Source organism: Lacerta agilis, chromosome 18, assembly GCF_009819535.1.
Source record: "Lacerta agilis isolate rLacAgi1 chromosome 18, rLacAgi1.pri, whole genome shotgun sequence".
Taxonomy (NCBI): domain Eukaryota; kingdom Metazoa; phylum Chordata; class Lepidosauria; order Squamata; family Lacertidae; genus Lacerta; species Lacerta agilis.
In genome coordinates this window covers 7,765,572-7,793,350 of record NC_046329.1, presented here as the reverse complement: position 1 = coordinate 7,793,350, position 27,779 = coordinate 7,765,572, and the positions used below count along the sequence as shown (strand labels likewise).

Genomic DNA, 27,779 nt, shown 5'->3' with positions numbered 1-27,779 from the left:
AAGCCTCCGCAGGAGGAAAACAATCCCCGCTCCTGGTCATTGTCTGGTGTAGTGGTTAAGAATGATAGACTCGTAATCTGGGGAACCGGGTTCGCGTCTCCGCTCCTCCACATGCAGCTGCTGGGTGACCTTGGGCTAGTCACACTTCTCTGAAGTCTCTCAGCCCCACTTACCTCACAGAGGGTTTCTTGTGAGGGAGGAAGGGAAAAGGAGAATGTGAGCCGCTTTGAGACTCCTTCGGGTAGTGATAAAGCGGGATATCAAATCCAAACTCTTCTTCTCCTGCTTCCTGGCAAAAAGGCGGCATGCAGCCTTCCCGGGCTGCCTTCTCGGGCTCCCCGACACTGGAGAGCATGTCCCCCAGCACATTTCCCTGCTTGATCGCCACCGCCACACCGGGGATCGGGGTGGTGGGGGAAACAGAGGACATTTTCCAAAACAAAGGAGGGGCCGCCGGAGGGATCTTTGCACCACGGCACCGGATATGCTGAAGACGGCCCTGCCCCTAAGCCATATGAGGCTTGGGGGCCATGGGGCCACAGGAGTAGGCCGATGGCTCTTTATTTCCTTGACATCTGGTGGGAGGGCGTTCCACAGCCAGGGTGCCACTACTGAGAAGGCCCGGTAGGGATTTGGGCTAGAGATTTGGAGCATAGTATTTGGTTTTCAGATTGGGAAAGGTTATGGAAAACTGACTTGAAATTCTCGGCATGTTGTACGCTGAAAGAAAACTGTATGGAAACGATGTGGCGGTGGTATTTGACCTCTTGTAAGTTAGCAAAAGGACCCGGGTGGCGCTGTGGTCTAAACCACAGAGCCTAGGGCTTGCCGATTGGAAGGTCGGCAGTTCGAATCCCCGTGACGGGGTGAGCTCCCATTGTTCGGTCCCTGCTCCTGCCCACCTAGCAGTTCGTAAGCGGCGTTTCCATGCGCTCAGGTTTCCATCACGATGTCCCGTTGTGCCAGAAGCGGTTTAGTCACCCTGGCCACATTCTTAGTCACTGAAACTTGTTTCTAAAATGTCCCCCCCTCTTCATATACCATGCCAGGCCCCGGACCGGGATGCTACACTTTGCCCCCCACAGTTGGGTTCGTCAACCACGACTTCACTCGATTCACCAGTCCAGCTTACTCCTTCCACCAGAGGTTGAAAAACAGAAGTGAGTAGTTGAACCGTCAAGTGGTTTACCTGTAAGGTAAAAGAGCAATGCTTCAGGAGTAAGTTGTGGCTTCTATATGGCCTGTTGTTGCTTGGGTGGGTGGGTGGGTGGCAGTCATTTGCAGTGATTAGCAGCCATTTGTGAGGTGCTTTCTGTTGGAAAAACGCCCAGGGGAGAGATAGCAGTCTCCCCAAGTCTTCCTTGGCCCTCTCTGGCTGGCATTTCCCCTCAGTCCAGAGTGCCGGTTATAGTGGACCCTTCTCCCCTGAAAAGAGTACGCACATGTCCTTCCGTTCCTCAGCAAGCAGAAAGTCTCATTGTACAATCTGGCTCAGTTACAGGATTGCTAACCATGGTGCTGAAACCCACAGTGAGGAACCTCTCCGAGGTGCTGGTGTTGTCAGAGGCTCCTTAGGACAGCGCTGAGACAACTTGTATGGTCTGGCTCAACTGGAGGGCCGCTGACCATGGTGCTGAAACGTTACACTGAGGTTGGCTTGCTGGAACCGTTGGGCTACTGGCCTCGCCTTTGCTTGTCTGTGGTTGAGGGCAATTTAGTAGGCAGTGGTGACACTGTCAAGGAGGAGGGGGCATGCTTAGGGAGAGGGCCCTACTGAGGCCATCTTGCCCACACACACACACACACACACACACACACACACACACTTCAGATGCAGCAGTGCTACCAGCCATGCAGTGGACTGGGAAACTTCCAAAATGCTTCTGAATATTTCTTCCTTGAAGTTCAAATGAGCTGTCCAGATGCAGACAGATGTGCTGGAATGTGTGTCCAGACGTGCTGGAATGTGTGTGCATTGCACCCAAAGTTAGAACAGAAGAGCACTTGCGGCACAGCAGCGACAAAACACAGGCAAAACTTCCATAAAAACGCAGAAGGCACGGTTAAAATTAGCACATGAAAAGGAATAAAGGGGTGTACATGTTCTCAAAGTTAACGGAGCTTTGCTTATAAAACAAATGAACATGAGTGAAATTGAGACAAGATAAACATTTGACAGGTGGCATCAATAGCTGTCAGGATAGCAGCCACACACCCAATGTATTCAAGTCTCCATGACAATTTTCAGAGATGAGGTCCACAAACGTCTCTCTGTACCTGGCAGCCTTTACCGCAAACAGTATCCAACTTTAGTAATGCTCGGAGTAGTCCCATTGAGATTAATGGACCTGCGTGCATTTTTGTCAGTGAGTTGTTTCTAACCAGGGCCGGATTTAGGGTTTGATGCGGCCCTCAGCTACTGAAGGTAATGGGGCCCTTTATATGTCCAGCTGTCCTTTGTCAACAACAAATTGCCGCTGTTTTTTTGTGTTGAATATATGCTATATGTAATTTATGGACCCAATAGGTGTCTCAAGCCATTTGCGCATGTTGCCATGCAACCGGTCCATGCAGAATATAGGCACCCTATATATAGAAAGGAGCAAACCAGTGATATTTTAGGGAGCAGGCTAGTAGGTGGGGCCCATGACTTACATCACAGGAGCCTACACAACACAAAACACTGTTGCTGGATGTAGGTTTGATTTGATTTGTTTTTTTATCTTATATTTTGGAAATGTACATCCAGTTTTCCCCCCTTTAATTTTTTTGGGGGGCCCAAGAGAGTGTGGCCCTAAGCTATAGGTTATTTAGCTTGTATGTAAATCTGGTACTGTCTCTGACTAATGTTGCCTAGTCAGTCTGACCTGTTGTAAAGCAGATTTAAATGAATTGTACCTGTGTGCTGCTGTGCGCTCTTTTGCAAGCCAAAATAGTTACTGCTACGAATACTAATACTAATACTTACTACCAATGCTACTAATACTGATACTTACTACCAATGCTACTAATACTAATACTTACTGCTACTACAAGCTGCCCTTTTTGCCCCAAGGTGCCAGGTCAAGTTAGAAGAATTTAAAATGCAGTTTAAATACGCCTGTGATCACATCACTCGCCTCCCCCCCAAACCTACACGTTTCCTCTCAGAGTGAAACACAGCCTAGGGCTTGCCGGTCAGAAGGTTGGCGGTTCGAATCCCCGCAATGACAGGGTGAGCTCCCGTTGCTCGGTCCCAGCTCCAGCCAACCTAGCAGTTCAAAAGCACATCAAAGTGCAAGTAGATAAATAGGTACCGCTCCGGCGGGAAGGTCAATGGCGTTTCCGTGCGCTGCTCTGGTTCGCCAGAAGCGGCTTAGTCCTGCTGGACACATGACCCAGAAGCTGTACACCAGCTCCCTCGGCCAGTAAAGCGAGATGAGCGCCGCAACCCCAGAGTCGTCCACAACTGGACTTAGCGGTTTAGTCCCGCTGGCCACATGACTTGGAAAGGTGTCTGCGGACAAACGCCGGCTCCCTTGGCCCGAAAGCGAGATGAAAGCCTCAATCCCATAGTTACCTTTGACTGGACTTAACCGTCCAGGGTTCCTTTAGCTTTTACCTTTTATGCCAGGGGAATTAGTGGGGATGGGGTTGGGGACAGTTTGCCTATTTCTGTTTTCCTTTTGCGTTGCGTGGATTTCCCTTAGTTTGTTTGGGAGAAATGGGTATACTGTGGTGCGGGTATTTTCAATTGTGTCCCTCTCCAGGCGTACCCATTGTTTTGTCTCATCTTCTACAGGTGAAACTCGAAAAATTAGAATATCGTGGAAAGGTTCATTTCTTTCAGTAATTCAACTTAAAAGGCGAAACTAATATATGAGATAGACTCATGACATGCGAAGCGAGATACGTCAAGCCTTTATTTGTTATAACTGTGATGATTATGGCGTACAGCTGATGAGAACCCCAAATTAACAATCTCAACTTGGGGGTTCTCATCAGCTGTACGCCATAATCATCACAATTATAACAAGCAAAGGCTTGACATATCTCGCTTTGCATGTCATGAGTCTATCTTATATATTAAACTCCAGAAGAGGGTAACCAAAATAGTCAAAGGCCTGGAAACGATGCCTTATGAGGAACAGCTTAGGGAGCTGGGTATGTTTAGCCTGGAGAAGAGAAGGTGAAGGGGTGATATGATAGCCATGTTCAAATATATCAAAGGATGTCATAAAGAGGAGGGAGAAAGGTTGTTTTCTGCTGCTCCAGAGAAGCGGACACGGGGCCATGGATTCAAACTAAAAGAAAGAAGATTCCACCTAAACCTTCCTGACAGTAAGAGCTGTTCGACAGTGGGATTTGCTGCCAAGGAGTGTGGTGGAGTCTCCTTCTTTGGAGGTCTTGAAGCGGAGGCTTGACAGTCATCTGTCAGGAATGCTTTGATGGTGTTTCCTGCTTGGCAGGAGGTTGGACTGGATGGCCCTTGGGGTCTCTTCCAACTCTATGATTCTATGATTCTATGAACTCCAGTAGCTAATGAAGACAATTGCTTATATAAACGGACTTTTCCACGATATTCTAATTTTTCAAGTTTCACCTGTAGTATATCCACTGTTGTTTTTCCTCTCTCCTCCCCAGTAGACCTGAAGGATTCAAGTCCCGGGCCGTGCTACTTCGTGCAACCTGAGCTCACGCGCTTCGGCCGGGCGAAGGGACCTTCCTACTCCATGCTGGCACGAGCCAGACCCCCGGGTAAGTGGGCAGACGGGCTTTTGAAACACTCACGAAACAAAGAGCATGCAAGACCGGGAAGGTTGGGCACCGGCTGGATTGCTGCGAGACGCTCAGGGTGGGGCTGCCCTCGGAGACTGCACAACAGCTGCAGCTGGTTCAAAACACAGTGGCTAGGCTATGAGCTCCACCAGGCTGCCGGTTTGTTTCTGGGCCCAATTCTGGTGCTCATCTGGGCCCAATTCTGGTGATCAGCAGAGCGGGCCCTCTGGCGAGTTCCTCCGCCCTCAGAGGCTTAAGGTGGTGCTGGCCTACCAAAAGTCACTGGTTCGCAAATTAAATTACAGGAACTAGCTGAGATGGCTCTACTAACAAATAACATCAGAGGAAATACAAAGCAAAAAAAATGTTGGAAAATGGGAAGCCTACAAAAGGTATGTATTAAAATATAATAAAAGGTTTGCTACCATGCCAGCATTTGAGGGTTAAGGGAAGGGAAGCAAGGAGAAGGAGAGAAAGTGGAGTAACCGATTTCTGAAGAATGTTCTGGAGAGTATGTATAGGAGGATTCGCTGTGTTGTAAACATTCAAGTGAATTTTGGCAGAAGCAAAGGGATTTGTCAGGAAGTTGGATTAGGAGATTTAGATTTATTTACTTTTTTTCTCTTTTACTAATATTTTTTCTTAATTTTTCTTTTCTTATTTTTTTCTTTTTTCTTTTCTATTTTTGTTCTTTTGTTCTTTTTTATTTTTTTCTCTTTCTCTTTTTCCATTATTATTATTGTTAGTAGCAGCAGTATTATTTTAGTTTTCTCTTTTTTTCTCTTTTTTCTCTCCCCCCCCTTTTTTTCTTAATTTAAAAAGGTTTGGGTAAAATGTAACCGGCCTTGAAGGGTTAAAGGACGAAACAAACAAATAAGGAGTACTGTGTGTAATTTTATTAAATTTTTGTATAGGTTTGAATAGGTCTGTGTACATGGCTGGATAAGACGTTTATTGATTTGACATCTGTTAATTTGATTTTTCTTATTTTTTGTGAATTAAAACTTGGCAATGGAAAATAAAAAAAATAAAAAATATATATAAAATAAATAAATAAGGTCGTGCTGGCCTTGCAGGAGAGGGTCCCTAAATGGGAGATCTCCCCACAAAAGTGCTTCTGGTATCTCCATCGTACTGCATTCAGCAAACTGCTGGCGACAGGCCAAGCTGTGTTCAACGGTGTGTATTCCCCCTCCAGGTCTGCCTCAGACCCCCGGGCCGGGGGCATACAGCCCCGAGAGGGCCCCTCCTCCGTCGCAGCAGAGACCGCCTTCCTTTTCCATCGGGGCCCGCACCAGAAGCCGCTTGGTGGACCCCGTCCCGGCCCCCAACAGCTACACCCTCCCCTCGCTGCTTGGCCCGCGGGTACCCAGCAAGCCCTCGAGCCCATCCTTCACCATCCGTGGCTGGAACTCCAAGGGGAGCTACGCCGAAGACCTCTCCCAGACCCCCGGTCCGGGGCGTTACAACACCACGGACCCCAGCATCTATCTGTGCCGGCCCCCGTCTTTCTCCATGCTGGGGAGGTTGAAGAAGCCCACGCGGGTCTCCCAAACCCCAGGCCCCGGGGCCCACAGCCCAGAGAAGGTGAAGTCTCATAGGGCGAGAGCCCCTTCCTACTCCCTTGGCGTCCGCCACTCGGAATTCCTCATGCCCCTCATCACAGATGTTCCAGAATGGTAGAATCAGGGACTGGCACAGAGGCCACTGCCTCACCCTTCACACATCTAGGATTAGCTGAGAGACACAGACTGATTCAAAGCTGTCATGATACACTGGGCAAAGGATTTGGGAATGAATGAATGAATGAATCTTTATTTAGGGCTTTGAGCCAATAGTCAAATAGTGGACCTTATTCTGATTGCCCCAGCTAAAAACCTTGCAACCTTTGCAGCCGCCTTCTCATCTTGATCTGCCAAGAGAAAGGACACCGGGGCAGTGGCTGGGCGACCCGGAACGGACAATAAAAGAGGGGTGATAATCTCATTCCTCAAGTCTTTATAAAGAGCGCAAGCCAGATTTGGGACTGCCATCTCCACAGGGACACAAGCATTTTTTGTGTTTGGAATCCGTTGGAATAGTCCCTCAAGTACAGCCGAGGGCAATACATTCAATCTTGCAGGGGTAAAAGCGCGCCTGTATTTTAGAATTGCTAGGTTGAAAGAGTTGAAATGGGAAGGTGGAAAATAGTCACGCCGTGGTCCTGTATCCCTGAAGGAGCGTCTCCACCCCCATCGTTCTGCCTGGACACGGAGGTCCAGATCCAAGGGCCTTCTGGTGGTTCCCTCCCTGCGAGAAGCCAAGTTACAGGGAACCAGGCAGAGGGCCTTCTCGGTGGTGGCACCCTCCCTGTGGAACACCCTTCCACCAGATGTCAAGGAAATAAGCAGCTATCCTATTTTTAAAAGACATCTGAAGGCAGCCCTGTTTAGGGAAGTTTTTTTTAAAAAACATTTAATGCTGTATTGTTTTTTACACTCGATTGGGAGCCGCTCAGAGTGGCTGGGGAAACTCAGCCAGATGAGTGGGGTACAAATAAATTATTATTATTATTATTATTATTATTATTATTATGTCGTAAATGTTCATAATAGGACCCATGGAGGGGGTGGGGAGAAGCCTCGAGATTCAGAGAAAACTCTCTGTATGGTTATATTTTTGGTAACGTGATAACTTTTTACTTGTAAAATCAAAGAAGTGGAGCTGTTCTAAGTGGAGGTAAAATCAAATAAAAATCATTATTTTTTTAAAAAAAGAGGGAGATGCAGAGTGATGGACAGGCCTTACCTGTCAGAATAGCGCCACCACCACCACCATCAAATAATGTTATATAATAATATCTAGCCTTTGGGGTGCACCTCAATCCAAAGAAATTTTCATCGAACCATCAGGAGTGGAACTTTTTCAGCCTGAGGGCCACGTTCCCTTGCGAGTTACTTTCTGAGGGCCGCTTGCCGGTGGTGGGCGGGGCCAGATGCAAAGGTGGGCGGAGCCACAGGGCACGACTCTGAAAGGTTCTACTCCAGCCACACAGAAAAAAGCCAGAGGAATTTCTTTATTAGCCCAGAAATGGAAACAGAATGAAGTAGCAACAAAAGAAGAATGGCAGATGAAAACGATGGACTTTGTAGAACTGGCGAAACTGACAGGGAGAATCCGGGACCAGTGAGACCAACCGTTCCAAAAAGACTGGAACGAATTTGCATTATATTTGAAAGACAGCTGTAAGCAATTAACATCATTAGCAGGGTGATTTGAAGATTTGTAAGATGAATTAGTTACCTATTCAGGTTGAGTAATTACATGTTTTAATGCAATAAAAAAATTAAAAAAAACATTCCTTCCAGTAGCACCTTAGAGACCAACTGAGTTTGTTCTTGGTATGAGCTTTCGTGTGCATGCACACTTCTTCAGGTACACTGAAACAGAAGTCACCAGACCCTTAAATATAGTGAGGGAGTGGGGAGGGGTATTACTCAGAAGGGTGGTGGGAACGGGTGATTGGCTGATGGGGTGGAAAACCTGTTGACGACTGTTAACGACTGCTTTTTCCTGTAAGACCAATTGCAGTCGTTAACAGTCAACAGGCCGAGGGAGCTGGCGTTTGTCTGCAGACAAACTTTCCGGGTCATGTGGCCAGCAGGACTAAACCGCTTCTGGCGCAACGGGACACTGTGAGGGAAACCAGAGCGCACGGAAACGCCGTTTACCTTCCCGCCACAGCGGTACCTATTTATCTACTCGCACTGGTATGCTTTTGAACTGCTAGGTTGGCAGGAGCTGGGACAGAGCAACGGGAGCTCACCCCGTCGCGGGGATTCGAACCGCCGACATTCCGATCGACAAGCCCAAGAGGCTCAATGGTTTAGACCACAGCGCCATCCACGTCCCTTCACATAAAGGAACTTATAGGATTTGTTTTCTTTGTTTGTTGATTGTTTCAAAATCTGTAAATTGAAATATATATATTTTTTAAGAGAGAGAGAGAGAGAGAGAAGAGAGAGGGTTTTGTCAGTAGCAGATTTTAGCTGCAGACAAGGAAGGATGGCGGCAGAAATCTGATTCCACCCATGGTTAGAGTTGAACCTACCTAATGAATGCTTCCCAAAACAATGTGAGAAACAAAGCACAGCTATCCTCTGAAATTTGCAGATTTCCAAATTTTGCAATGCCCTCCTTCAGTCAAGGAATGTGTATGAGAGAGAGACAGAGAGAGACAGACAGAAAGAGAGAGAGAGAGAGAGAGAGAGAGAGAGAGAGAGAGAGAGAGAGAGATGGCACATAACGCCTGGCAGAGGAGGAATTAATTCATCACTTGCTTTCTCCATGCCTTCCTGTGGCCTGGTACCTCCACCTGCCGAGGATAGGAGCTCTCACATGTTATTCATGGCCTGTGACTGCTCAGCAAACTCAGAAACTTACGGCATCTCTCTCTCTCTCTCTCTCCTCCGCCAGAAGATAATCCGAGCCTCTGAGACGACAGGCCAGCTTTCGGCAAGCGCTAGAGCATTTCCCCCTTTCTGGCTGTGATCCCCTTTAATGAACTGTTCTTGAGCCACTCTCAAGACAGCAGGGAGCTTAGGGAGGCAAAGATTTGGCTGCTTTCGGTATCACGATGCCCATCCTGCTGGCAAAGGGAAGGGCATGCAGGCCTGGCCTCCAAAGTCAGAGGCTTACGACGGATTCGCAGCGGCCTTCTTTGCAGGGGTGTCACGGTGAAGATCACAGGGGGGGGGGAGTCCTAGCAAGGCAGGCAGACCCACACCCTCAAGGAAATGCCTGGTTCCCCCCCCCCCCCGAAATACCAATTCCACGATGTTGTACGGCCGAATGCCGTTTGCCTTGAGTCAACGAAACCTCTAGCGTGTTTGCAAAGCTAAGAAGGGTCCGGTATGGATCCAAATTGGATGGGGGACGAAGCGTTGAGATTACTGCATTGCAGGAGGTTGAGGCAGAAGATCCTCGGGGTCGCTTCCAGCTCTACAATCCCGTGGTTCTTAAATCTAGTTCATTGTGGTGTCTCGTTTTTCTCTTCCACGGCTCGGACTTTGTCATTTCATTTCTCGTGCAACTGTACCCATTCCTAGGCACCTATTTTATAGTTTTGCTCTTCACCTGTTATAAAAGTGTTCTCTCTGTTCGCTGGGGGAAAAAACCAAACCCTTTACGAAGTATTTCACGGATCAATTCTTCGGCAATCAGCCTCCTTTATGGTCCAGCTCTCACCGTGTGTGTGTTTTTGTGTGCAAAGAAATAAATAAATGGGAGCCCGAGGATGCATTACGTCATGGCTTGTGGAAATGATCTTCCCAAGGGCTGGGGGTTGGGGAGGAGGGATGGCTGCTGGAGGCCTGTGTTGGCGGAGGGGGGGGGGTGGCGGTGGTGGCGGCGTGCGTCAGGGGCGGCGTTCGGCCGGCCGCGCTGTGCAGAGCGATCTGGAGCACTCTAAAACCACTTAGCCAGACGTGCACGTCGGCCGGGGATGCTAGCAGTGCCTAAGTATGACCGTTTTTGGAACGACGCCCTGACTCCCTCGGAGAAGCCAGCCATGAGCGGCAAGGTCGCTCCGGCCGGCGGCCCGATGCCGCCCCCCGCGGACCCCCCCTGCCCCCCGCCGCTGGGCGAGGAGCAGGAGGCCGTCACCACCTTCTGCATGCTCATCCCCAGGATGCCCCAGTGGAAGTTCTCCAGCCCCTCGGGGTTCCTCAGCCGGAGCCCCTCCGGCAACAGCAAGGAGCTTTCGGCTTCGGGGGCCAGAACCGGAGAGGCCAGGGGCAGCCCTCAGAACCCCCCCTCGTCGGGCCTGGCCGCCGTCCTCAGCGCCTGCGAGCCTGTCTGCGCCACGCCCTGCAGCCTGCAGGTGATGAGCAGGCTGAGGGGGGCCCCCGCCGGCGGGAGGAAGGCCCCGCGGGCCGAGGCGGGCCGGCCAGCCGGGGAGGAGTGGAGTCGCAAAGGGAGTTTCATCAGCAAGCCGGTCCAAGGCTGGCTGCACCCGGACGAGAGGATCCTGGGGCCGGGAGTCTCCTACATCGTTCGGGTGAGTGGCCGCCGGCCCCCTGCTTCCTTCGCAAGGGGGGGTGGTTTTGGGGAACAGTTCTGGGGGGCAGTTTGGGGGTACCGAACCTCGCGAGTCCATCCGTGGCCCGGAATCTATGTCGGCTCTGGAAGCGCCTGGAGTACTAATCCATGCAATCTGGCCCAGTGGGTCAGCATGGCTGGCTGTCAACCAGAAGGTTGGTGGTTCGAGCCCACCCAGGGGGTATTTCAGGGGGTCGGACTAAATGACCCTCGGGGTCCCTCCCAGCTCTACAACTATATGATTCTAGGGGGCATGGTGAAAAAAAGAAGTGGACCTCGGGGGACGCCCTGGCCCATCAGATACCCGGCCCGACACTGTGGAACTGGTTGCAGTTGCTCTGCGGAGTGGAGTTCGCTCTGCACATGCTCAGATGCCATTCCCAATAGTTGTTTGCTGCCCTGATTTGTCTTTGTGTGCTGCCTCTGGAGTGCCGTGATATGTTTCCAGTTGGGGCAGGGTTTTCAGAATGAAGCAAGCCCAAAACCCGGGACCCCTTGATCATAAGCTAGCTCACGGTGATCGCTAGTTTGACTTTTTTGGGCCCTAACGGCGAATGTACCCATTGCACAGACCGGAATGATGTTACAGGAAATCGGGACAGACAAACTCTCTCGCGCTAAGTTGTCGTTTTGAAATTCATTGGGGCCAGAAGTGGATGGGGGTTGAGGTTGATGTGTTGGTGTGCGTGTGTGGGGAGGGGGGAGAGACAGAAGGCAGGGTGAGCTGTAGGTTTTGTGGTTTGGATTTTAGCCCCCTGTACTCAGCGCAGGGTTGAAGGCTGTAAAGAGGATCCGATCAGGGGTTTCCTCCAAACAACTTACGTGTAACAGCAACCTGAACTCACAACGGCCTTGTCTGTTGATGCCTTCAAGGGTTCAGTCGGGGTTGGAAGAAGTTCAAAAAAGAGTGGGCCCCCCGCCCGCCCCCTCGGCAGCACCAGTGATTTGGGGGCTGTCCTTTAAATATACAGCGGTACCTCGGGTTACAGACGCTTCAGGTTACAGACTCCGCTAACCGAGAAATAACGCTTCAGGTTAAGAACTTTGCTTCAGGATAAGGACAGAAATTGTGCTCTGGCGGCACAGCGGCAGCGGGAGGCCCCATTAGCTAAAGCGGTGCTTCGGGTTAAGAACAGTTTCAGGTTAAGAACGGACCTCCAGAACGAATTAAGTACGTAACCAGAGGTACCACTGTATAAACTTCAGAATAAACGTAAGGGACATGGGTGGCACTGTGGGTTAAACCACAGAGCCTAGGGCTTGCCGGTCAGAAGGTCGGCGGTTCGAATCCCCGCAATGACGGGGGTGAGCTCCCGTTGCTCGGTCCCAGCTCCTGCCCACCTAGCAGTTCGAAAGCACGTCAAAGTGCAAGTAGATAAATAGGTACCGCTCCGGCGGGAAGGTAAACGGCGTTTCCGTGCACTGCTCTGGTTCGCCAGAAGCGGCTTAGTCATGCTGGCCACATGAACCGGAAGCTGTACGCCGGCTCCCTCGGCCAGTAAAGCGAGATGAGCGCTGCAACCCCAGAGTCGTCCGCGACTGGACCTAACGGTCAGTGGTCCCTTTACCCTTTACCTTTAAGAATAAACATTAAATGATAACCAGGGCCGGTGTGGCACCTTGCGAGACTCGAGTTCAAATCCCAGCTCAGCGATGGAGCTGACTGGGTGACCGCAGGCCAGCTGCAGCCTCTCAGCTTGACCTACCTCACAGGGTTGTTGTGAGCAGACGGGGGAAACAATATAGATATATTTTTACATTGCCATGGGCTCCTTGGAGGGATAGTTAAGTGCTGTAGATAATTACCACTATGCTGATATTCAGGAAACAGGATGCAGAAACCTGGCACTGGGAGTTATACTTTTGAACAAATAATTCGAGAGAGAGAGAGTGTGTGTGTCAATTAGAAGATGGGCACTATTTACTTGAGACTTCTTCTTTTTTTAACCCAGGAAAGAAACCCTCCGAAAGCTGCTTGCAAATACCAGGGAAAGGGCAATAAGTCTGCCCTCAGGCATAAAACTGGAAAGACACGTCACAAAAGGAAAGGGGGAGGAGGAGGGAGGAGGAACTCTTTCGTTAACCCCTAGTTCTTAATTCATTTAAGGGGCAATTTATTTTGACAGGCAAATTGCAGCAGTAAAGCCTTTTTTGTGGGCAGGGGAGGGAATCTTCACTGCCTGGGAAATGATTATAAATCATTCCTTGTTAAGCTGGGTTTCTCGAGAAACCGGGGTTGGGGGTTGGGAGAAACATCTATTGTTCTGAACCTCCGCCGGCAGAGAAGTCAGCGACGAAGGGCATATGGCAATAAATGAGGACAGAACAGTTCTGAGGGTCACAGGCCGGCTGTTGGTGCACATGGGATGTGATCCCCGGTGTGTTCAGATGGGTTGACTCTCGAGTAAGGATGGAGGAGAGATTCAGATCAGTAAAATTGTATGAGACAGTTGGGTATGTTTAACCTGGAGAAGGCTGAGAGGTGATTGTGGGAGCCATCTTCAAATATTTCAAGGTCTGTCCCATGGTAAAGAGGGAGCAAGCTTGTTTTCTCCTGCTCTGGAGGGCGGGACTCGAACCCATGGCTCCAAGTTACTCGAACCCATGGCTCCAAGTTACTCGAACCCATGGCTTCAAGTTACAAGGAAGGAGATTCCGACTCAACATTCAGGAAAACTTTCTGACAGTAAGAGCTGTTTGACAGTGGAAGATGGAGCGAGCTTGTTTTCTGCTGCTCTGGAGGGTAGGACTCGAACCCATGGCTTCAAGTTACAAGGAAGGAGATTCCAGCTAAACATTAGGAAGAACTTTCTGAGGGTAAGAGCTGTTTGACAGTGGAACAAGACTCCATCGGAAGGCGGTGGAGGTTTTTAAGCAGAGGTTAGATGTCCACCTGCCAGGGGTTCTTCAGCTGTGGTTCATGGATTGCTGGGGGTTGGACTAGATGACCGCTGGGGGTCCCTTTCAACTCAGCAATTCAATGATTCTATGCCCCCGTCAAACCGTCACTTTCCTAAACACCATGCGAACCCATACACAGCTATCCTTCAAAATTCGCACTTCTACGAATTTTGCGATGCAAGATTCATTAACCAAAAAACCCCACATCTGTTTGGGCAAAGTGCACATATTTTCATAATGCAAAAATGCATTATATAATGGGGGGGGGAACTGATTTGCAAAAATGCACGCGTATAATATAAAAATGTGTTCGTTGAAAGCAATTCACACTGAAATGCTGAAGAATTTTCATGAGCCCCCCCCCCCCCCGGTCGAGAAATAAACCGCAAATTGCTGCAAAGTTTGAAGAACTGAAATTAAGGCCGCAAAAATGAGAAGCGGAGACGGCCAAAAGGGATGGCTCCTTCCATTCCTATTCTCTTTTTAAAAAATAATTTTTATTAAATTTTTACATACATTCTTTTATACATCCAATAATTTTCATCTCTCATACAAATTTTTGACTTCAATCAGCCACTTCTCAGGATTTTCAAATTTCCTAATTTTTTCTTGTATTTCCAACTTCACGATTACTTTTTATCACAGTAATTAATTATTACCTTCCAAAATTATCTCCGCAATATTTCCTAAAATTACCCTTACAGAACTTCTTGTAAACCTACTAGCGTGATTTGTTGTTTACAATTGTCTTTCAAATATTTCTCAAATTCAGTCCAATCCTTCAGGAATTCCTGGTCCCGAGTTATAGTTCCTGGTTTCAGATTAGGGAGGGAGGTGGTGGGTTGTTATTCTTCCAGAATAACTAAGGCAAATAACCTTTTTGGCAAATAACCTTTCTGGGCTGGGGCTGGGGCAATGTCTCAAGGGGAGTAAATCAAGGGAAAGCAGAACAAGGTATGCCTAACGTAAGTTTTCCCCAGAGTAAACTCACTGGAATTGATGGGCCTAATGAATTAATGGCAACAGCATAGATTACGTTTAGAAAAAGTAGGATATAATTGCAAGAATAGCTAAGGTGTATAGGAATGATATAAGTTGTTAAAGTTAGAGATAAGATAGTAGATAAATAAGGTATAGATTAATTGTGAACGATGATTTAAAGTTGTTATAAAGTTACTAAAGTAAATTTGCAGTGAACGCAGCATAGAAGATGGGAGGAAGTCCATTAAGTAAGAATTAAATAAGTATGAGGATGCTTAGGATTTATTTGTTGTATTTTTGGTGTTTTAGTTTTTTGTTGTTCAGTTAAGTGTAGCTTTTAATTTTTTGGATTTGTAGTGTTTGTATTTTGTATTTTTGTATTTTGTCTTTTTCTTTTTGTTATCCTTCAAATATAATAAATTTTCTTTAAAAAAAATAAAGGAATTGATGGGCCTAAGTTAGTCATGTCCATTAATTTCAACGGGTTTTGTCAGTAGCAGAATTTATCTGCAGACAAGGAAGGATGGGAGCAGAATTCTGATTCCACCCGTGGTTAGAGTTGAACCTACCTAATGAATGCTTCCCAAAACAATGTGTGAAACAAAGCGCGGCTATCCTCTGAAATTTGCAGATTTCCAAATTTTGCAATGCCCTCCTTCAGTCAAGGAATGTGTATGAGAGAGAGACAGAGAGACAGAGAGAAAGAAAGAAAGAAAGAAAGAAAGAAAGAAAGAAATAGAGATAGATAGAGATAGATAGATAGATAGATAGATAGAAGGAGAGATTAAGAGGTAGAGAAATCTATACAATTTTGAAACCTCTCATTACTGCTTTACTAGCATCCCAAAGCATATTTCTATCTATTCCTTGGTTTAAATTTAATTCAAAATAATCCCTCGGGGCTTTTTTCCTGCTTTTCGTAAAATATTTTGATTACGTAAAAGTCCTTCGTTTAAACTCCGTCTAAACGGAGTGTGTTTTCCCCCCTCTTCTCTTAATTCAAGTATTACCGAATTACGACCTGGAAGTGGAAGATTTGGGACAGATAAAAGGAAGCCCCTTTTCACACAGTGCGCCGTGTTAACCTGTGGAACCCCCTCCCACAGGAGCCAGCAATGGCCGCCAGCCATGGATGACTTTAAAAGAGGATGGATATAGTTATGGCCAAAGCCACAGGGGCCGAGCATGTTGGTCTTGGATGCGAATCCTGATCTCTGTTTTCCCTGGTCGGCCACTGTAAGACCAGGATGCTGGGCAGGATGATCCAGCAGCTTCTTCTTGTGCTCTTAAGGGACCCCCCAAAGGCCACCTAATGCAACCCCCTGCAGTGCAGGAATCACAGCAGTCAGAGTTTGACCACTCCACCTTCGCTGATGCTCCTTCTCTGCTTTTCCAGTACATGGGATGCATCGAGATCCTGCGGTCGATGAGGTCCCTAGATTTCAACACCCGGACACAAGTCACCAAGTAAGTGTTGTGAAACCCCGAGGAGACGCCGCGGAGATCAGGGCAGGGTGGGCTGCGGGGCAGTTAGAGACAACAGGATAAAGGTAAAGAACAAGACAAGGGTGCCCTATCTCCCCTTTACTATTTATTACGGTCCTGGAAGTCCTCCTAAATATGATACGAAAAGACAAACAGATAAAAGGAATTAGAGTGGGAGAGAAAGAATACAAATTACGCGCCTTCGCAGACGATTTGATGTTATCCCTGCAGGAACCGGAAAGCAGTGTCCCCAAAGTCTTGGAATTAATTGAACAATTTGGACTTGTAGCTGGCTTCAAATTAAATAAGCAGAAAACCAAAGTTTTAGGTAAAAACTTGAGTGCAGAACAGACCCAAAGAATACAAGAAGGCACTGGCCTCAATTTTGTTAAAACTGTAAAATATCTAGGTATCAATCTCACAGCTAAGAATCTGAACCTGTACAAGGATAATTACGAAAAACTGTGGATAGAGATAAAGAAAGATATGGAAATATGGACAAGACTAAAACTGTCGTTAATGGGAAGAATAGCAGTGGTTAAAATGAATGTCCTACCAAGGATGCTGTTTTTATTCCAAGCCATACCAATTTTGGATAAATTGGACTGTTTTAAGAAATGGCAAAAGGACCTATCGAAGTTTATATGGCAGGGCAAAAAGCCTAGAATTAAGTTTAAGATACTAACAGACTCTAAAGAGAGAGGAGGCTTTGCCCTGCCGGATTTAAGACTTTATTTTGAAGCAGCGGCCTTTTGCTGGTTGAAGGACTGGTTTAAATTAGAGAATGTTGATGTGTTGGACTTGGAAGGACACGATAATATGTTTGGATGGCATGCATACCTTTGGTATGACAAGGTTAAAATTCACAGAACCTTTAAGACTCATATTGTTAGAAAATCCCTGTATCAGGTCTGGACTAGATACAAAGACCTACTGGAGAGAAAGACTCCTAGATGGATCTCTCCAGTGGAGGCCAAGGCCTATAAGAGACCGAATATGTCTGCAAGTTGGTTACGATACATGGATATATTGCAGCAGGAAGGGGACTCATTTAAGTTGAAAAGTTACGACCAAGTTAAAAATCAGGTCCCCGACTGGCTGCAATATCACCAGGTGTATGAAACATTTAAAATGGACAGAAAAATTGGTTTTCAAGTAGAAAAATCGAAACTGGAAACAGAACTGATAGAATCCAACTTTAAGAACCTTTCTAAAATGTATAATCTTTTGCTAGAGTGGCATACGAAAGATGAGCTGGTCAAATCGACAATGATAGATTGGGCGAAAGATGTAGGTCATAATATTATGATGGATGACTGGGAGAGACTGTGGCAGAAAGGTATCAAATTCACTGCTTGTAATAGTTTAAGAGAAAATATAATGAAAATGGTATATAGATGGTATTTGACACCAGTTAAGATAGCCAAGATGAATACCAAAATGTCAGATGTATGTTGGAAATGTAAACATGCGAAAGGTACCTTTTTTCATATGTGGTGGTTGTGCCCAACGGTTAATGCCTTCTGGGATAAGATTTATAATGAGCTTTAAAAGGTAATGAAAGTTACCTTTAGCAAGAAACCAGAGGCATTCCTCCTGAGCATAACCAATGAAGAGATACCCAGTCAGGATAGAGTGTTTTTTATGTATGCCACAACAGCAGCCAGAATACTATTGGCAAGAACATGGAAAGGTGAGGAGATACCAACAGTGGAAGAATGGCAGATGAAGATGATGGATTATATGGAACTCGCAGAACTGACCGCCAGAATCCGGGACCAGAGGGAGGAGAAGGTGTCACAAGATTGGAAGAAATTCAAAGACTACTTAGTTAAATCAGTAAAATTGAACATTTGAGCAGAATTAAATAGAAGATCGGCTTTAGTAGGTTTATGTTAGATAAATTTGTTAGGAAGAAATTTTTGTGTGTGATGATTTATTTGCTAGAAAATATGTTAAGATTTGGTGTTTAAGTTAAGATTTATATTTGATTAGGTATCTGATTAAGTAAAGTTAAGCATATTAAAAATTGGGCAAATGTTAATGGAATAAGATACAAAGCTACCTAGAAGATAGATACGATTTTGAAGACAGTGGAGGGAACGGGGGAAGCCCCCAAAACAGAGAAGATAGTACCAAGAAAAGTAAGAAAATAAGTGTTAGTTTAAGGTTTGTATATGTTTCTTTTTATTGTTATTGTTTGATTGTGTTTATGTATTGTGTTTTTATAGTGTTAATGTTGGTGTTTATGTTATGTTTTCTTTTGTCTTAATGGAAAATAATAAAAATCTTATTAAAAAAAACAACAGGATAAAGGTAAAGGTAAAGGGACCCCTGACCGTTAGGTCCAGTCGCGGACGACTCTGGGGTTGCGGCGCTCATCTCGTTTTACTGGCCGAGGGAGCTGGCGTCCAGCTTCCGGGTCATGTGTCCAGCAGGACAAAGGCGCTTCTGGCGAACCAGAGCAGCGCACGGAAACACCGTTTACCTTCCCGCCAGAGCGGTACCTATTTATCTACTTGTACTTTGATGTGCTTTCAAACTGCTAGGTGGGCAGGAGCAGGGACCGAGCAACGGGAGCTCACCCCGTCATTGCGGGGATTCGAACCGCCGACCATTTGATCAGCAAGCCCTAGGCTCTGTGGTTAAAATAATAATAATAATAATAATAATAATAATAATAATAATAATAATAATATTAAATCGCTCCATGGAGGGGGGAGAGAATGGGGGTGGGGTGTGTCTCAGAACCCTTAACAAACTGCAGCTCCCAGGATTCGGGAGTGGGGACATGACTATTTAACATGGTGTAGTGGCACTGTGGTCTAAACCACTGAGCCTAGGGCTTGCCGATCGGAGGGTCGGTGGTTCGAATCCCCACGACGGGGTGAGCTCCTGTTGCTTGGTCCCAGCTCCTGCAAACCTAGCAGTTCGAAAGCACGCCAGCATAAATAGATAAATAGGTACCACTCCATCGGGAAAGTAAACATTGTTTCTGTGCCAGTTGCAGGCAGGTAGCCGTGTTGGTCTGCCATAGTCAAAACAAAACAAAATTAAATTCCTTCCAGTAGCACCTTAGAGACCAACTAAGTTTGTTCTTGGTATGAGCTTTCGTGTGCATGCACACTTCTTCAGATACCACATTGTTTCTGTGCGCTGCTCTGGTTTCGCCAGAAGCGGCTTAGTCATGCTGGCCACACGACCCAGAAAAAACTGTCTGCGGCCAAATGCCGGCTCCCTCGGCCAGTAAAGCGAGATGAGCGCCGCAACCCGAGAGTCGTCCGCAACTGGACTTAACTGTCGGGGGTCCTTTACCTTTTTAGTGGCGCTTTAAATATTTGCTGTGGTTGCAGAGGGTTAAAGTGGGACGGTCTTCCTTTAAACATCCAGTGCGGAAGGGGGACCTTCCTAACGCACTCGTGTCCGAGACGAGGACTGCCCTGGGGGGTGCTTGACGCATCAGCCCTACGGGCAGGAGGAGGGAGGGGGAACCACAGTGAGGGGGTAGCCCCCTTCTCTCGCCCGTGCAAAGTGCAGATCGATGGTGGGTAACCGGAGAAGGAAGGCGTCTCCGCAGTGGGGCAGGAGGGCCATGCATTATTGAAGAGACGCTGCCCCTTCTCACCTGCCGACCCCAATGACTTTGGAGTCCTAATGCGCAGGCAGCAAGTTTGCTTGGGGTGGGGGGAATGGATCGCTCTGATAGGGATTTCTGTGCCAGCAGGGGGGATAGGCTGGGAGGTCTGCCTCTGTAGCTCTTCTCTCTCCCTCCCCGAACCTCTGCTCCAACACCTCCCTGGTCTCTGCCTCTCTCGTTGCAAATTGCCTTCGTTTGACCGCCCCCAATTAACCGCCGGCTTGGTGGGATCATGAATTGAATCAACCTCTTTCATAATCTCTTACGTTGCTGCGTTGCTGGACGTCACTGCCCCCTGTGGGAGGGGGTTCCACAGTTTAGCTCTGCGCTGTGTAGAGAAGGGCTTCCTTTTATCCGCCCTGCATCTTCCCCGCTGAAAAATTTAATAATAATAATAATAATAATAATAATAATAATAATAATAATTTATTACTTATACCCCACCCATCTGGCTCGGCCTCCCCAGCCACTCTGGGCAGCCTCTGACAAAAGATTAAAAATACATTAAAACATCTGACTTCTGTTTCAGTGTATCTGAAGAAGTGTGCATGCACACGAAAGCTCATACCAAGAACAAACTTAGTTGGTCTCTAAGTTGCTACTGGAAGGATTTTTTATTATTTTTTATCTTGTTTTGACTATGGCAGACCAACACGGCTACCTACCTGTAACATTAAAACATCTGTCATTAAGAACTTTTCTAAACAGGGCTGCCTTCAGATGTCTTCTAAAAGTCAGATAGTTGTTTATTTCCTTGACATCTGATTGGGAGGGCGCCACCACCAAGAAGGCCCTCTGCCTGGTTCCCTTTAGTGTCATTTCTTGCATGGAGGGAACCTCCAGAAGGCCCTTGGAACTGGACCTCAGTGTCCAGGCTGGACGATGGGGGTGGAGATGCTCCTTCAGGTATACTGAAGCATATAAAAATATGTTGGAAAATCTTACCGCACTGCGCTTCAGTTGATGCCCACAAACCCCAGTGTCACGAGAGGAGGAGAAAAACGTTTTTTAAATTTAGTCTTACATTGCAAATTTAAATTCAAACATTAAACAGCAACATCACCATTTACGATCCCCTGAATTGCAGATGATGTGGCCCTTGATGAGAACATCTTCTGGTGTTCTTATAAATCCAGCCAGCTACAGGTGAAACTCGAAAAATTAGAAGCAGGTGTGTTACGTAAGATTACAGGTGAAACTCGAAAAATTTGAATATCTTGTAAAGGTTCATTTCTTTCAGTAATTCAACTTAAAAGGTGAAACTAATATACGAAATATATGAAATAGACTCATGACATGCAAAGCGAGATATGTCAAACCTTTGCTTGTTATAATTGTGATGATTATGGCACACAGCTGATGAAAACCCCAAAGTTGAGATTGTTAATTTGGGGTTCTCATCAGCTGTACGCCATAATCATCACAATTATAACAAATAAAGGCTTGACACATCTCGCTTTGCATGTCGTGAGTCCATCTCATATATTAGTTTCACCTTTTAAGTTGAATTACTGAAAGAAATGAACCTTTCCACGATATTCTAATTTTCCGAGTTACACCTGTAATACCGTAGCTAAAAAATAAATGGGGTGTGTGTGTGTGTTTCCTGTTGCCTAGAGTGGACATACGGACGCAGGTGGCACTGTGGTCTAAACCACAGAGCCTAGGGCTTGTCAATCAGAAGGTCGGCAGTTTGAATCCCCGTGACGGGGTGAGCTCCCATTGCTCTGTCCCTGTTCCTGCCAACCTAGCAATTCGAAAGCACGCCGGCGCAAGCAGATAAATAGGTACCACTACAGCGGGAAGGTAAACGGCGTTTCCGTGCGCTCTGGTTTCCGTCACGGTGTCCCGTTGCGCCAGAAGCGGTTTAGTCCTGCTGGCCGCATGATCCGGAACGCTGTCTGTGGACAAACACCGGCTCCCTTAGCCTGAAAGCGAGATGAGCGCCGCAACCCCTATAATCGCCTTTGACGGGACTTAACCGTCCAGGGGTCCTTTACATTTACCTATAAGTCTAAATAAATAAAATAAAAGTAATATAAAGGTAGGCTGGTGTGTTTACATGTTTGTGGTGACCCACGCTTGACTAGATAGAGAGGGGCCCAGCAGTGAGCCATTTATTATCCGTAGCTGATATTCTGGAATTGTTTTTCCCTTTTCCAGGGAAGCCATCAACAGACTGTACGAAGCTGTCCCGGGAGTCAAAGGGACCTGGAAGAAGAAGGTGGGTTTGATATCCTCCCCACCCTCTATGAAATTATTGCATAAATCAGTAGTTTTTGGCTGGACCACAGCTCAGTGGCAGAACATCTGCTTTGTGGGTAGAAGGACCCAGGTTCAGTCCCCAATGGCATTTCTGGGTAGGGCTGGGAAACACTCCCGTGTGTAATACTAATACTATATTATTATTATTATTATTATTATTATTATTATTATTCCTACCCTGCCCATCTGGCCGGGTTTCCCCAGCCACTCTGAGCAGCTCCCAACAGAACACTAAAAACAGAATAAAACTTCAAACATTAAAAACTTCCCTAAACAGGGCTGCCTTCAGATGTCATCTAAAAGTCAGAGAGTTGTTTATTACCTTGACGTCTGGTGGCTGGGTGTTCCACAGGGCGGGTGCCAACACTGAGAAGGCCCTCTGCCTGGTTCCCTGTAACCTCACTTCTCGCAGGGAGGGAACCGCCAGGAGGCCCTCGGAGCTGGACCTCAGTGTCCAGGCGGGACGATGGGGGTGGAGACGCTCCTTCAGGGATACAGGGCCGTTTAGGGCTTTCAAGGTCAGCACCAACACTTTGAATGGTGCTCAGAAACGTACTGGGAGCCAATGTAGGTCTTTCAGGACCGGAGTTATATGGTCTCGGCGGCCGCTCCCAGTCACCAGTCTGGATTAGTTGTAGTTTCCAGGTCACCTTCAAAGGTAGCTTCACGGAGAGCGCATGGCAGTAGTCCAAGCGGGAGATAACCAGAGCATGCACCACTCTGGAGAGACAGTGCGCAGGCAGGGAGGGTCTCAGCCTGCGTACCAGATGGAGCTGCCCTGGACACAGAATTGACCTGTGCCTCCATGGACAGCTGTGATGCAGAAATGGCCATAAAGGATTAAGTTTTTTCACAAGTTGTTTGGCATGACCCTCTCTCCTACTTCCCTCTCTCTTCCCAGGCACCTAACAAAGCTCTCTTCTCAATTCTCGGCAAAAGCAACCTCCGTTTCGCTGGCATTAGTATAGCGGTCAACATTTCCATCGACGGGCTGAATCTCATGATCCCTACAACCCGTCAGGTAAGCCCTCAGTGCTCCCCCCCAATATCCCAATATTCTCAGCTTAGGGCCCTTCAACCACCCATTTTGTCACAGGCGTGATCCTTGCCAATCAGGGCTCACATAGTGATGTCACTGTGGGCAAATGAAGCCAAGGTGGAGGGAGGGCAACAGTTCCTGGACCAGCCGCAGGGTGTTCCTAGAAAATCAGAGATCTTGCAGTGATTGGGTGATGTCACTGAGGGTCAACGAAGCCAAGTTAGAGGGCAACAATTCCTGGGCTAGTCATATGTGTGGTCCTAGTCAATCAGGGATCACAAGTTATAATAATAATAATAAACTTTATTGCAGCTATAAGCTCATACATAAATAGACACACAAATCATACCTGCCTTACAATCCATGCGGAAACAGCTAAAATAATTACATTAAAATAGGAATAATAACATAAAATATTTACAATCAGGAAAAATAAATTTAAATTCAACCTATGGTGCTATCAGGAGTTATTGGCCCAAAAGGGGTGGAAATGAACCACTAGGACTCCTGTAATAGGCCATTTCGCCTCTTACGGTTCAGAACCGAAGTCAGATACCTTGCCACTTGCAAGGTTACTGTTAGGTTAGAATCCTGGAGTAAAAGGGCAAGCTGGATCTCAACTGGAAGTCCAGAGAATTTTTGGACCAGTGGGCTCAACAAATTTCTCCTGACATCACCGTATAAAGGGCAGATGAAAAAACAATATGCAGGAGGGATTCCCTCGACAACTCATCACACGAGCATAAATCTGATACACGGCCCCTAGAGAATCTATGTGACATGACCCCGGAAGGAAAGGCATGAAACCTTGCCTTAATAAACGCAAAACGATGTTTTGCAGTGGTAAGGGATGAGAAGTAAGATGGGAGATGCTGTGTAGATGTGATACCCAAATGCCGAGGGGAACATACTCCCCCCCTCCCAACATATGGTTACGCAGGATCACAAGTTGAACGGATGATGTCACAGAGGGCAATACTTCCTCAGCTGGTCACATGGTTGGTCTAGTCCAGGCATCCCCAATCTCGACCCTCCAGATGTTTTGGGACTACAATTCCCATTATCCCTTACCACTGGTCCTGTTAGCTAGGGATGATGGGAGTTGTAGTCCCAAAAACATCTGGAGGGGCGAGATTGGGGATGCCTGGTCTTGTCAATCAGGGATTATGTGCTGAATTTATGATGTCACCACAGGCAAATGTAGCAGATTCAGTGAAATACTTCTGTTTCATTGCTGTTTTTTGGGGGGAAACACCTTTCGACAAGGACTAACTTGTTTGTTAAATTCAACCCCCGCCTTTTTTTGGAGGGGGTGTTGTGTCAGCCCAAATTTACAGGAAGAGGAAATAATTTGGCAACCCCCATCAGGGACTCTGTGTGCCCGTGAACCAGCAACCTCAGTCCCGGCTGGAACAGGGGGAAGAAATTCAACTTGGTTTGCATTTAAAGCCAAATCTATCGAACCCATTCTTTCCGGAAGAACACGAGAACCAAAAACACAGCCGTCCCTCGAAATCCGCACTGGTCTGAATTTTGCAACGCGGTTCTCCGACCAAGCAAAAATGCGCGAATTAGGGGAGGAAAGGTGCATAAAAATGAACCTGCATTCCTAAAAATTGCGTAGAAAGGTTGTGCTATGTTTGGGGGAAAGTGCTTCCAAAAATGTGAAGAGTCGTCAACACTGCATAGGGGGAAAAAATACATTTATTGGGATAAATCCAAGCCAAAGTGCTTGCAAACTTTCAAGATGTTTTTAATACCATATTTTTCTGTCTATAAGATGCCCCCAAGTTTTGGGAACTCCGGTTTAAGAACACGGGGAGAGATCTATCCATGTATAAGACGCCCCCCAAATTTTGGGCATGTCACGAGTCTATCTCATCTATTAAACTCCAGTAGCTAATGAAAACAAATGGACTTTTCCACAATATTCTAATTTTTCGAGTTTCACCTGTAAATGCAAAAAAAATAAGGCCGTAGCCCAGATAACAACAGAGCCCTTGATTACCATCTAGCAAGCCAGAAGCAAAACGCATCTAGATCTGGTTACTGTATATTCTGGCGTATAAGACTGCTTTTTAACCCAGGAAAATCTTCTCAAAAGTCAGGGGTCGTCTTATATTCCGGGTGGAGAATCTGCAGTCGAGTATATCTCAAACTCTATATTTTAACTGGAAAAGCTGGGGGTCGTCTTATACGCCCAGTCGTCTTATATGCCAGAAAATACGGGGTACAGTGGTGCCTCGCAAGATGAAATTAATTCGTTCTGCAAGTCGTTTCGTATTGCGAAAAATTCATCTTGCGAAGCGCGACCATAGGAATGCATAGGAATTTAATTCCCATAGGAATGCATTGAAATTTTCGTCTTGCGAAGCACGGCCATAGAAAAATTTGTCTTGCGAGTCACCTAAAAATCGCAAAACCCTTTTGTCTAGCAAGTTTTTTGTTGTGCGAGGCATTCGTCTTGCGAGGTACCACTGTATATAATTAGCCAATGGCTGCAAAAAATGTAGAGAACTGAAGTTTAAGACTGGGAAAAATGCCAGAATTTTATCCAAATGAGCTGCCCGGGAATGAACGACCACAGGTATCAAGCCCCGCCCTCCAGATGTAGATCAGCACCCTGGATTGGCCAGGCCTAGTGTTAGCCGGGGCTGATGGGATTTGTAGTCTGAGTCATTGGACGGCAACAGCTTGGCCTGCGTTGGCCCCTGACAATGGTCACCAAAGCTGGCCCAGGTAAGGTTGTCAGGTGGGGTGGGAATCCAATTCCATTTGCATTTATGGAATGGCCACTTCCCAGAAGAAAACAGCATCCGTAAGTTGTTTGCACACCTCTGAATTTCGGACTGCAGTTCCCTAGTTGAGCAACGCGTACAAAAACGGTTGTAACACAGCGTAACATGCAAAAAAAAACACATTCGCTTGCAGAATCGCCTTTCCCAAAGTTTTTAGCAAGTGCCATTTCTGTTTCGCGGAAGCCAGCTATGTATGTAGAATCTGTTTTAATCAGGTATTTAGCTTATTGGTGATTTTAATTATTATTATTTTTTAATTGGGGTTTTTAAATAACAACAACAACAACAACAACATCATCATCAACAACAGCAGCAGCAACAACAACAACAACAACAACAACAACAATAATTGGAGACTGGGTAAACGAGGAACCAAATGGAACACGTTTATATATCCGCTTGTTCCAGGCGTCGTGACATCAGAGAGGGCAGATTGTCTCAGCGGCGCTGGCGGTGGGGCTCCCTGCGAAGACCTCGCCAATCCGTATGGGGCTGGGGGGGTTTCACCCCGCCCCAAGGTTGTCCTGTCCCCCGTTCTGTGCCGAAATCAGCCTGGGCCACCCCAATGTTTTTGAGGAAGGCCTTGGTCCCCCCACCTGAGAGGCTCGAGTGCAGATCGATCTGCTGAGTCCCCCCCCCTCTCTCCAACTGCTCTATATCGACCCAGTCGCTGAGCAATGGCTAAGTCATCCCCGTGACCTTCTTTGTCCTCCGTGTCTGTCAAACTCTTCTCAACCCCTCTCCCTCCCTCCCACCCACCCACCCACCCACCTCTGCCTGTCTCTTTCCATCACAGATCATCGCGAACCACCACATGCAATCCATCTCCTTCGCTTCAGGGGGTGATACGGTAAGGGGGGGTTCGAAAGCTTTGGCGTGTGTGTGTGTGTGTGTGTGTGTGTATCAAACTGCGGGAGCAGTCAGGGAAGAGACACAGGCCCTCACATCTGGGACGGATGAATCACAGGACGACCGTGCTCCTATCACGCTTTTCCAAAATAAAGCTGTGCCGAAAGGACTGTAGGAATGGGCCTGCATGGAAATGATAATAATAATAATAATAATAATAATAATAATAATAATAATAATAATAATACATTTGTTCCCCAGCCACTCTGGGTGGCTTCCAACAGAATATTAAAATACAATAGTCTATTAAACACCAAAAGCTCTCCTAAACAAGCATTAAGCAACACAGCCTGCGTTCCCCTGAGATGTTGTCAGGCTATAACTCCCACCGGGCACAGCCAGCATGGAAGATGAGGACCGTAGTCCCGTAACATTTGGAGGGCCAGAGGTTTCCTGCCTGCAAGGAAACCACCTGCACTGTGCATTTAAATCCATTTCATATCACTGTCCTGAAGGATTCCTTCCAGTAGCACCTTAGAGACCAACTAAGTTTGCAGTAATGTACAGAAGTGAGAGCTGGACCATCAAGAAGGCTGATCGCCGATGCTTTTGAATTATGGTGCTGGAGGAGACTCTTGAGAGTCCCATGGACTGCAAAAAGATCAAACCTATCCATTCTCAAGGAAATCGGCCCTGAGTGCTCACTAGAAGGACAGATCCTGAAGTTGAGGCTCCAGTACTTTGGCCACCTCATGAGAAGAGAAGACTCCCTGGAAAAGACCCTGATGTTGGGAAAGATGGAGGGCACAAGGAGAAGGGGATGACAGAGGATGAGATGGTTGGACAGTGTTCTCGAAGCTACTAACATGAGTTTGGCCAAACTGCAGGAGGCAGTGAAGGATAGGCGTGCCTGGCGTGCTCTGGTCCATGGGGTCACGAAGAGTCGGACACGACTGAACGACTGAACAACAAAGTTTGTTCTTGGTAT

The 27,779-nt window shown here is 46.9% G+C and overlaps 2 protein-coding genes across 2 annotated transcripts in view; both read left to right on the top strand.

Moving 5' to 3' along the window:
• Nucleotides 1–1,042: 1,042 nt before the first annotated feature.
• Nucleotides 1,043–6,441, top strand: ODF3L2 (outer dense fiber of sperm tails 3 like 2). The gene is made up of 3 exons (XM_033136900.1): nt 1,043–1,160; nt 4,624–4,737; nt 5,957–6,441. The coding sequence occupies exons 1-3, from the start codon at nt 1,043–1,045 to the stop codon at nt 6,439–6,441; spliced, it is 717 nt and encodes a 238-aa protein (XP_032992791.1).
• Nucleotides 6,442–10,240: 3,799 nt separating this feature from the next.
• SHC2 (SHC adaptor protein 2) overlaps nt 10,241–27,779 on the top strand; it is a 37,051-nt gene continuing 19,512 nt past the window's right edge. Inside the window, exons 1-5 of the mRNA XM_033136899.1 lie at nt 10,241–10,795; nt 16,115–16,185; nt 22,004–22,064; nt 23,007–23,126; nt 26,739–26,792. Coding sequence (XP_032992790.1) covers nt 10,241–10,795; nt 16,115–16,185; nt 22,004–22,064; nt 23,007–23,126; nt 26,739–26,792 — 861 coding nt within the window. The remainder of the gene's footprint in view (nt 10,796–16,114; nt 16,186–22,003; nt 22,065–23,006; nt 23,127–26,738; nt 26,793–27,779) is intronic.